This window comes from Melitaea cinxia, chromosome 13 (assembly GCF_905220565.1).
Source record: "Melitaea cinxia chromosome 13, ilMelCinx1.1, whole genome shotgun sequence".
Classification (NCBI taxonomy): Eukaryota; Metazoa; Arthropoda; class Insecta; order Lepidoptera; family Nymphalidae; genus Melitaea; species Melitaea cinxia.
In genome coordinates this window covers 6,229,573-6,241,780 of record NC_059406.1, presented here as the reverse complement: position 1 = coordinate 6,241,780, position 12,208 = coordinate 6,229,573, and the positions used below count along the sequence as shown (strand labels likewise).

Below are 12,208 nucleotides of genomic sequence, written 5' to 3'. Positions count from 1 at the left end.
ATTCGTGATGAGTGAGTGACCTTTCGCTTTTATATATATATAGATATACAACATTATTTTTTTTAAATGATACATTATTGAAATTAGTTTATTTTTGTAAAAAAATAAAAATATAAACTTCATAGTTAAATTTAATTTTTAAAATTTTATATTGTATTTTAAAGAAAGTAATGATGAACAAAATACAGAAAAAAAGGAAACAATAAAATCGGTCAGCTTGAAGAAAACCAATTTACTAAAAGACTTAAACGAGGGGATGTTAAAATACCGAAACTTTATGTAGGTATTCTTGACTTACGCTATCTCTTTGCTGACGCTGGAAAATAATGTGGTCCGAAACTAGTTCTGTACCTATATAACTTTTAATTTGATTAGTTTGTTTCGTTTTAACTCGTAGTTTTATTCTTTTTACGTGGCGAACATTTGTGATGTGGAACCCCCCTCTTAAAACTATTGCGCATTAGAGTCTTAAAACACTTATTTTGTAATGTATTACACTTCTTATGTGATCATTAATTATTAATAGTGTTCATACTTCAAATTTGATGTTTATCGAAGTAAAACTTCTGTAGAATCGTTATGATTTGAAACTTGATGAAACGAAAATGCGTCACGATAAAGAAACAAACTTATAAATAATAAATGTATGACAGAAAATATGATTGAATACATTAAACAGTATTTTATACTCTCGGTGAAAAAAAAAATCTCGTAGGCTCTATTTCAGAAATTTCACTTCTGTGCTCTGTGTTCTGTTCCCCACACACACACACACACACACATACACACGCGCGCGCGCATACACTTTAAAACTCTATGTTATTGTAACGAGCATTATTTTAAGCATTTTCATTAGTGAAACCATTTCGAACCAACGTTTCCGACGCTGGCCAAGACGTTGAAATGATTTAATTTTCATTTTATTTTCTGAGAACTTGAGAAAAACAAACTTGTATACAAATTTGTATGTTTGAGTAATATTTTGGAAAGAAAGACATTGTAGACTTAGGTACTAAATTATTTCTACAAAAAAAAAACAAGATAAGTACAGTCCAATAAAAAAATGCATACAAAACTAAATTGTAAAGGGAAAAAAAGTTTTAGATTGATAGCATTTCAGAATAAATATTTATAAAATAAATATGTATATAAATAAATTTTGTTCGTCTAAATATTGATTTTTCTGACATTTAACTTAAACTCGGAAGTATTAAAGAACGATAGTCGTGTGACTAGAATTCATAAGGCGAACGATTTTAAGGTAAGCTATAAGGGCTGTATTTACTATTAAATTAAATATAAATCATAATTCAAGTACTAACCAAACCATATTAATTTGATTCAATATAACGGAATAGAAATTGCCCGTAAGTTCGTAGAAATGACGAAGTAAAACGCTGAAACACTTCAAACTTGCTGAGCTTTCAACTCGCTATAAACTTTAGCAGAAGTCGCAAAGTTGCTATTATGCACAGCGCCGCTACAACAACGCGCCCATATTAATTTGTTTGTTCTCGATTACGTTACAGTTACAGTTCGGTAGCATGCAAACTGTAACAGTGTAGCATTTAATAAAGACGTTATTAATATGTATTATGTAAATATGCAAACAAATATTGCGTTGGCATTGTGTGACAGTCAATGCGCTTTGTCGTAAGAATAGTTGAGACTTCGATTATACATTTGTTTACTATGCAAATGAGCAGTTATACATACAAAAACAAATATATTTATAGCAATATTCTATGCTATTTTATAAATAATTTAGTACCTGGGTGACCAAGTTTTAGCTTTTTTTAGTAAATCGTGGTTTTTGGAAATCATATTTAAATACGAATTACGTTTATGAAATATGAATAATATTTTTCGATTTTACCGACCTTAATAAAAAATATGAAGTGGTTATAGTTCGCGTCATGTAAAAAGAACGCTGGCCTTGAAGCTGCGCAGAAGTGATTTATCGGTCTATTTGGTGGTACGGGGTAGGGGGACGGGAGTGTTTATCACTGTCGCATGCTTGCCGGTGTGCTTGACAGCGGTTGACAGTTCGACGTCGACTCAAATTATTATCGCGCACAAAAGTTTTAAATTACAAAATCTCCATTTACTATTTATTTCACTAAAAAACAATTATCAATTTATCATTTTAAACACATAAAAACTATTAAGATACGAATATCGAGAGTACAGATAATTATTATTTTTGAATACGACATTTCAATAACTAAAAAATTTGTTATTGCTTTTGTTTAAAAAAAAATTGTGATTTTGTAAAGTGATAATTTTTATACTTATTTAGTCCGAATTATTCGCACTTGTATTTCTAGTATTTTTTAATGTACCTACCAATAACCATTATACGCGCCGCTACATAGCCGCGAGTGAAAGCCTAATTAAAAAATAAAACAGTAGTACTTGTGCGCGAGTATACCCATGCGCAAACGCACCCCCTCCAGTTTCTTTCAGCGTTCTTTTTACATGACGCGAACTATACTTAAATAAAAAATCACGAGTGCAATTTAAAAAAAACCTGAGTTACCTGAGTACTTTCGTATTCTAACGATATTGTAGCCGTTTTTTCATTGCCTAAAAACAGGAATAAAATGACATTTTCTAAAAATGAATCCTAGTGTACGAACTACAACTTAAGTTCTGAAGTTTTAATAGATGGCGTTATTGGTATTTTTAGTCGCGCTTACATTATTATAGCTTAAAGTTAATGTTAGTTCTAAGATGTATTAATAGATGGCGATGTCTGTCTTTTACATCGCGCTTACATTATGCCATATGTAACAAGTCTTATTAAATTTGATGGAATGTAAAATTTGTATACCCTTAAATTATACCGTTGGTGCACAAGGTTTTTTTTATTTACAACCCTTGTTGCATCCCTCGTTTTGACCTGTCAACACCGGGTGTTATACATGGTCTTCGAGCTAGATACGTGGGAACCCTCAGCCCCGTTCTGGAAAGTCGTGCTAGCGGTGACGCGATTTTAGGATTAGGGTGAAGGTAATATCCTGGAAGAGGAGCAGCTCAGCTTCAGGAGTGGAAGCTACTGCAGCAGGGGTCTAAGTTTGGTGGTGAATCCGGCTTTGGACTTCAAGACAGAGCTGGTGAGGAGCAACTGTCAGGATCCAGGATCAGTCTGATGCCAGGCAGAAGGTTGACGTCACAAGTGAGTGAGCGAGATAACAACAGTGAGTGTTTGAACAGTTTTTAATTTTAATAAAAGTTAAAGGAATTTGAACCTTATATACTAAAGAAACTTAACTTACACGTTTAACAATAGTGCAGTGACTTAAGAAATTTTGAAGATATTTCGGACTTGAATAATTTAGTAATAATTAGTTTTAACTTAGTTAGATTTTAAGGTAAATTGTACGGTACGGGGAACCTATGCCCAATTTTTGTCAGAGTTGCTAAGTTTTAAACACTTAGAAAAATTTTCATTAAATATAACTTAGAAAAATTTAGCAAATTTTAAAAATCTTTTGTTGTTTAATTAATGTAAAAGTGTAATTACATTAATTATATTGTAGTTTGTCCTATCTTTACTTTGCTATTTTTTGTAATAACACATATACTTTTTCTTTACTGAATTAATCAGTTTATCTATTAGTCAAAGTAATTAGTTTGAATTTTGTTTAGTTTTTAACCGACTTCCAAGAAAGGAGGAGTTTCTCAATCCGTGTGTATTTTTTTATTGTTGCATAGTTTAAAGTTAATTATGGAGTCTGAAATAAATCTACAGCTTGATTGTTACGAAAAAATGTTAAAAGCCAGGAATAATTTTAAAAAATCGCCAAAGGAGCGTCTGACACAAGCGTACTGTCAAACTAGATTAGAGTCTTTGGAGATGTTATGGTCCGATTTTTCTAGAACTCACAAATCTTTAGTAAAAACTTATGGGTCTAAATTAAGAGAGCAAGATTATTATAAAAAAGATTTTTATGAACAAACAGAAGAATTGTTTATTGAGTATAAAACTGAAATCAAACAAAAACTTAATACAGTGCCTAGTAATTTGGATCAAACTTATAATGTAAATAAATTTGAAAGGTTAAATACAGAATCATTTAAATTGCCAAAGATTGTGATTCCTAACTTTTCGGGAAAATATACGGAGTGGATCACATTTAGGGACTTATTTTTATCATTGATTCATAATAATTCTAGATTAGACAAAGTACAAAAAATGCATTATTTGAAAAGTTCCTTAATTGGTGAAGCAGAACAGTTACTTCGACAAATTCCAATATCTGAGGCTAATTATGATAGGTGTTGGGAACAATTAAAATCAAGGTATGATAACAAAAGATATCTGTCACATTTTATTCTTAAAAGATTGTTGAGTCAGAGAAATTTAACTGTAGAGTCATCAAGTAGTTTAAAGGAATTAATTGATACAACAAATGATTGCTTAAGTGGTTTACAAAATCTTGGAATAAACGTTAGTAGTTGGGATATTATTATTATACACATTATTTGCCTAAAGCTTGATCCAGAATCTAGAAAACAGTGGGAATTTAATATTACTAGTAACACTCAATCTGAAGATCTGCCGACCTTAGATCAGTTTAAGGAGTTTTTAACTAATAGGTATAGGGCACTTGAATTTTTGGATACTAAAGTTGTATTAAATAAGTACCAGTCAAGTACCAATAAAAATAGTAATGTTGTTCAATTTAAGAGTCTTCATGTAACCAAGTATCAATGTGTATTTTGTTCTGATAATCACAAATTGAGTTCTTGTGAAAAATTTGTAAATCGAACTGTTGACCAACGTCGCGATTTCGTAAAAATTAATAATTTGTGCTATAATTGTTTAGGACCAAATCATGGGGTGAAAACGTGTACATCGAGTAAATGTAACTCATGTCATCGGCGTCATCATTCACTTCTTCATCCAAAAGGTGTCGATATCGGGAAATCTAGTGTTGTGCAGGTTGAATCTGAGGTAGCGCAAGGTTCATTTAAGGGATCAGGGCTTAATAAGGAGGCAGGTAAGGCTGAAAATTCTTCGGCTTTTCTGGCTTGTAATTTTTCGCCAGGGAAAAAGAAACAAGTATTGTTAGCCACGGCGCTAGTCAATGCTGTGTCGAAAAATGGACAAAATCATGTATTGAGAGTTTTATTGGATCAGGGCTCTCAGGGTAATTTTGTGACTGAAGCTACAGTCAATGATTTAAAATTAAGACGGACACCTATTCGAGGTCATATTACAGGAGTAGGGGGAGATAGGGAGATATCTAAAAACACTCGCCCATAACTCACCTTCCATAAAAAAAAAAAACTAAACTGAAATCGCTTCATCTGTCCGCGAGCTATGGACCCACCCACCCCTCTTTTTGCGTCGGGGATTAAAAACAGTGTCTAGCATAGTGGATTTCATCATTATATCAAATAAACTAGATGGCGCTGATAGTATTCTACATAGCGATGGTGAAATGTTACAATTTACTGCAATAACCAACGCTTCCAAAATAATGTTAACGACTCTAATTCGTATTAAATAAACTAGATGGCGTTGACAGTGTTCTACATCGCGATGGTGAAAAAAAAAAGTTTTTGTGTAAGGTGTTCGTTTGTTATTCTTTCGTGACAAAAACAAATCTCAAGAGCTCAAAGCGTCAGCTATTTCTGGCACGGCCAGCTCTATGTTGGTTTCTCCCGTGTAAGTCAGCCAACCAGCCTATTTGTCCATGTTCCGAATCAGTTTACGTTGAATGTCGTCTATAACGAAGCACTATAAGGTATTTCGATCTTTAAAATTTTAATTGAAGGAATAATAAATACCACGCAGACGAAGTCGCGGGCATCAGCTATAGTAGTATAAAAGTAGGACTGAAACCAGGTGGTAGGTTTTTCTAGAACTCAATCATTCTGGTGTTTTTTTTTTTTATATCACTAGGTGGCCAGGCCATACAAGCGTACGGCTCACCTGATGGTAAGAGATTACCGTAGCTTGTAGACGCCTGCAACACCAGAAGCATCGAAAGCGCGTTGCCGACCCAATCCCCAATCCCCCCCAGGAGCAAGGGTGTTAAATGATGAAAGTGGTTGTTTTAAATGATGAAAACCGGGATGTCTGGCGTGAACTTTGGGAGGCCTATGTCAAGCAATCGACTGCAATAAGCTGAACTGACTGACTGAATGAGCAACTAAAAAGAAGTTGAGCTCACTTTGTTTAAAGAGATTCATACGATACTATCGAAATGTAAAAAATAGGCCAAAGCTTGTAACTAATTTCGTATTTTCTACTCATACTATGGAAAGAAGAGATATATAAAAATAATATAAAAATATTATTTATTTGGCTCATGACATCGTCTAGTTAGTTTGGACCCGGTTTACGTTGTTTTAGTGATAACCATGTTTTTTTTAAAGCGTCAGTAGTTATAGATAATTAATAAGCTACTAAAACAGCATTCGAAATTCGTGTATCTTATTATTAAAATATATAATTAAAAACGCTATGTGAGATAGCGTTTTTAATTATATATATTTCAATTTTTATTATGTTTAAGTTTTAAGATATCGTTATAATAAACTCCAAAGGGGTTGAATCTAGGGTCGGCAACGCGCTTGCGATACTTCTGTTGTTGCAGACATCTACATATAGGCAATGATAACCGCTTACAGTCAAGTGGTATGCTTGTTAGCCGACATAATCGTATTAAAAAATGTTTATATTATTTTTTACACTATAAAGATGGAAAATAAGCGTACGGACCACCTTACAAAAAACGAACTCCAATAGATCCATTCCTCAGAGATCTGGCCACCTTACTCGTCATAAGAGCACAACACTACTGAAAGTAGTATTATTTAGCTGTAACCTTCTATACGGTTGAGGTACTGCTCAGTTAGGCTGCTCCTCATTTTGAGCAAGATATGTTACTATGCCACACCTCAATTTATAATATAATAAAGGAAGAGCCGGCTATTTCGTTCGATTATACTACGAAAACTACTGAACTGATCAGAATGATACTTATATCATAAGATGTAACATATTTTGGAGAAGATTTTAGTATATGATATATTGGTGATTACTTATCGTGTAAAAAAATAAAATACATGGCAAAAAATAAAACCGTTTAAAAAACGTTTGCCGGGACAGCTAATATTAAGATATTATTAGTTACTCATCTCATACACATCAAAATTACTCCACTTTAAAACATATGAAGGTTTGTTGTTATAATGACTTGTAATATGCTCAGTACACGTGTGTAATATTGTATATCCGAGGTTATATTACCTGAGGCAGAACCTTTGCAGTCTAATAGCGAAGGAGACCGTGTATCACGTGCGTTTTATTACTGAATATAAAAACCTTTCGGCAACCTTTTACTTTCAGACCCAATAGAACCTGGTGTTTCTCTCGTATCTATTATTGTTGGAATATATAAGATTAACTCTTTAATACGCTATCACTTAATGATAGAATTAGCATAACGTTAACACATGCTTGTACGTTCTTATTGTTGCACGTTTTACTAATTATAACTTTGTATTATCTTCCCTCAATTAAAAAACAAAAAACCCAAACCTATAAAAACTAAATTACAGTTTTGTGTCATAAAAATATAATATTTAAAATATTAATGTAGTTGTATATTCTGTTATAGCGTTTTTTTTTTTACATGGATTCCTTCTGGTAATTTCACGATTATTTGACATGTAATTTGTATAGTATTCTTTAGTTCCTTTAGTATTGTTTAGTTCCTTTAGTATCCTTTAGTTATCCTTATAAAGTCTTTTTAGATACCGAAAAGTTGAAATATTAAAGACTATTTTGTAACTTAAGCCGTCTTCAGCTTAAGATTGTATTTTAATTGTGTTAAATGACATAGTTTCTCATATTTTATTTGTCAACGTATAATACTCCACTGAAATATTTATATTTTTACTGAGCAACTACTACTTTACGTCAAACATATTATTAAATATTTTCAAAAACAATTGATTAACTAACAAAAAAACGAACAAACAAATTTCTTTATATTTAAAATTACTATAAATATAGCGAAATCATAAATAGACAAAGTTATTTTATGCTGCTACAACAATGTTTATATATTAATTTAGTGATTGATTTTTATAGCGAATGTGATTTTATGATTTTTATCCTATAATTACAGTTATGTATGATATATAAGATCGTCTTACACATACATTTGTAACAGTTTCCATAGCAAGCGATACGACAATACGAAACGACACTTGCGGCTGTGGAGAAATTATATCCAAAATCAGGAAGTGTTCCTGATAAACACCTGTAAGTATTTAACAGTTTAGTTTATAGAAAACAAAAATAAAATATTGGTAAATATACAAAATTGTAAGTACTGTTAAATATTATTACGTATATTTATAGTTTTTAAGTTTTTCCTTTCCTTTTGTTATGATTTTTGTGAAATCGTTTATTTTTGTCCATGAAAACTCGCTACTAAAAATATGTTATTAATTAATAACAAAATATTCTATGATGACTTAATCATATCGGCGTTAAAGAGCACATAGCTATGAGCGAAATGTTGAATGCTGAAGAAAAACGCGTTTGTGCTTTTATCATAAAAAAAGTCAATAACTGAAACCAGACTATGCGTTAATGAGTGACTGGTTGATTGTTTAAATAAATGAAAGCGATAGCGAGTAAAAGTAGTAACATACGCTAACTAGAAACTTCCTTCGAGCTTCGCCCAATTATAGGCAACAGGAATACTAATAATTTGTTTGTTATTTTTAGAAAACCCACGAGTGTTTAATAACTCCTACATACTACACAACAAGACTAGTAACTTCTAAACTAAATCAATTGAATTATGACACTACATGACTTAATCGTAATATTTGTTTCTTTGTCGTAGGTATAGTAAAATTGTAATAATGGATACAGATAAAAAAAATAATGAAATACATACGGTTTCACTGAGTGAATTATTTCAATCATTTGAAAAGAGTTTGGGATTTAAAAATAAAATAAAATGGAATATCGCTATACTGATAATTCTATACCATGTCTTAGGTATTTACTGGAGTTATAAGTACGCTTTTCCAGCGAAATGGCAAACCCTTGCTTTTAGTAAGTGTTAAATTGTAATACCTAGTTACTATTTTTTTTTATACAACTAAGTCGGAAAGCTAGCTTACAGTCCGGTCCACCTAACGGTAAGCGATTACCGTAGCCTATAGATGCCTGCAACACCTGAAACATCGTAAACGCCTTGCTGATCCTACTCCAATCCCTTCAGGATCTCTGGACATCTTACTCACTACAGAAACACAAATCTGCTGGAAAGCAGTGCTGTTTAGCTGTGATCTTCTGCAATGTTGAGGTACTTCCCCAGTCGGGTTACTCCATATTATGAACAGGATGTTCTCTGCTGTTCCCTAACTCATTTAAAAAAAATCTAAAAAAAAGATTAAACTTTTTAGGGGTATGTGTTGAATGACATTGACGAGAATAACAAACGTTTAACTTGCATTACTTTTTTTAGTTTACAAATAATATCTATAATTTACACATATTAATTTCAGCTCTAGCCATGTACATGTTCGCTGGTTTTGGTCTTACGGCAGGAGTTCATAAAGTTTGGTCACACAGAGCATTTAAAGTAAACTTACCTCTCCACTTAATTTTACTTGCTGCCTATGCAAGTGCGGGACAGGTAACAAACCCTTTTAATCTATAAAGCCATATTATTTTTGTACCATATTTCGCTAATTTTTATATTTAAATACTTTTTTTTATTTTTTTATTTACTACTTAATCTACATTTAATTTTTAAACATAAATATTTTTCATATCCAAAGTTTAATGACTGACTTACTTAATTAGCGATTTATCTAGTAAAAATTTATAATAAGAGTATATGAATAAACATGTCTAGATATTATTGATTCGTCATTATATTAGATATCATTGAAGATGTTAACAATTTGTGTTTTAAGAATTCCATATATCAATGGGTTCTCGACCACCGCGTTCACCATAAGTACAGCGATACAGAAGCTGACCCACACAATGCCAATCGTGGCTTGTTTTTTTCTCACATCGGATGGCTATTGACAAAGAAAAACGAGCTAGTATTAAGTCGTGGTAAACAGATAGACATGAGCGACATAACCGATGATCCACTGTTACGATTTTTTAACAAGTAGGTAATTTTTATCAAATCACATACAATAGTTTGGTATTATTGGTATTGTACATATTAATGACTGTTGAAATGAAAAGAAAGATTTTATTGACGACGATTGAGATGGTGATCTATGTATATTAAAAGTACACACAGAATGTAATATTTGATACAGCGATTAATGTGACGTACAAATTTAAAATAATTTACCTGTGTATTTTTTCTTTATTTCAGGTATTTCACATATTTTAAACTGCTATTCTGCTATATTTTACCATTCTACATTAACGTTTATATTTTGGGTGAAACCTGGCAATGTACTATAGCGTGGCAATGGTTTATACGATTTTTGTCTGTGTTCCACACTGAACTAACGGTTAACAGCCTAGCACATACGTTTGGAACTAGGCCTTACAACAAGTAAATATTATGAGCCTTATTGATATTATTCCTGAATTCTGCATGTATTTAAAATTAACGTTTTTAACATGAAAGTCTTAATTATTTTATTATTTATAACATCGAACATTCCGTTGTTGACAGAACAATATTTCAAAAACAAAATTAATTCGAATTTTAAACTTTTTTTTTAATTATTAAGTGTGGTTAATTGTCTATAACTAATTTATATAGTTTTTTTTATATAGTTCGTTTATTTTTTTGTTAATATTGATTATTACCATATTTATTTTACTGTTTTTTTTTTCAGAGAAATAGTACCCACACAAAACAAATTCGTATCACTTTTAACATTCGGCGAAGGTACCCATAATTTCCATCATGCGTTTCCATACGATTATAGATCGGGAGAACAATTTGACTACTTCAATTTGACCAGGCTCACTATCGATTTTTTTAGTAAGATCGGTTGGGCATACGACTTAAAAGCAGCTACGCCAGCTATGATCAAGTCTATGTCGCAAAGACTGGGCGATGGAACTCGCATAGACCGCTCCCCAAATGTTGAACCAGAAAAAGTTAATTAAAAATATGTTTTATATAGACTTCGAGCAAGAATCGAAACGTTTACTGACAGTGGTAGTCAGAAACCCTTTCAATATTCTTAGCTGAATTCACGTTTTTTACTTACGGACTGGTTTTTATTTGTTAATACAATTTCATTCATATTGTGTATATAATATTGGGTTATTTAAACTATGGGATCAATTTATTTATTATATTATAACATATTTAAAACAGGGCTACCACAATTATAAAACTGATTAATTTTAAAATGAAATTATATATTTACATACAGAACAACATTCATTAATTGTTTTTGGATTTCTTATGATATGATTATGTTTTAGCTTTAGAATGTACCTTGAAATATAGCTATATAGTTATTTATAACATACCAACACAAAATTTTTGTGTGTATAGATAAAAATATTAACAATATATAACAACAACTATTATAATGCAGTTTATATAATGTTATTTTTATATTTTACATAAATATTGTAGACGGTGTTATTTAAAACCTAATATCAATAGCGGCTAGTTAAAATGAAGCTCTAATTTAAGAATATCTGTGTAAATAGTAGTAGGGCAGTAGTAATTAAATGGTTTTAACGTAATGTAGCAAATTATAAAAATGTGATAAAAACAATAAAATGACTTTTAAAGATAGTCTAATGGTTTTAATAATCACTATAAACATTAACATCATATATGTAGCTCAGAAAATAATTATCAAATTTTATATAATAAAACTACAAAGTAAACATTTATACATAACATAAAACTATGTACAATAGGTAAGATAACTTTTTACCACGCTTTTATTAGCTTGGGTTGTTGTATATATAATGGAATATTTGAACGTAATTTTCACCGATTTCCAGAAGTTTGATTAATTTGAAACTTTGCACACGTATCGTATATCAAGGACCGATGACAATGCAATAATTCAATAACAGTTTCCCAATACCCTTATTAGGACCGCCAGGATTAATAAATTATTTCGTGGATCCTCTGTAAGGAAGTAAGAGAGATAAAGCTAGCACGCGATCTGCGCATGCCTGCAGTTTTGGACTTATCACTCGGGCACTCGA

General features: G+C 31.4%; 1 protein-coding gene across 1 annotated transcript; it reads left to right on the top strand.

Annotated features, from left to right (window-relative positions):
* The first annotated feature begins 8,885 nt into the window (after window positions 1-8,885).
* On the top strand, window positions 8,886-11,654 carry LOC123659097 (acyl-CoA Delta(11) desaturase-like). The gene is made up of 5 exons (XM_045594360.1): window positions 8,886-9,094; window positions 9,550-9,680; window positions 9,964-10,169; window positions 10,386-10,571; window positions 10,861-11,654. The coding sequence occupies exons 1-5, from the start codon at window positions 8,899-8,901 to the stop codon at window positions 11,135-11,137; spliced, it is 996 nt and encodes a 331-aa protein (XP_045450316.1). The 5' UTR covers window positions 8,886-8,898; the 3' UTR covers window positions 11,138-11,654.
* Window positions 11,655-12,208: the final 554 nt, after the last annotated feature.

Bases quoted from the DNA above. Each gene is read 5' to 3' on its own strand.
- LOC123659097 (XM_045594360.1), top strand. From the start codon at position 8,899: ATGGATACAGATAAAAAAAATAATGAAATACATACGGTTTCACTGAGT. The intron at 9,681-9,963 runs GTAACAAACCCT...TTGTGTTTTAAG, and splicing joins CCTATGCAAGTGCGGGACAG to AATTCCATATATCAATGGGT. The intron at 10,572-10,860 runs GTAAATATTATG...TTTTTTTTTCAG, and splicing joins GGAACTAGGCCTTACAACAA to AGAAATAGTACCCACACAAA.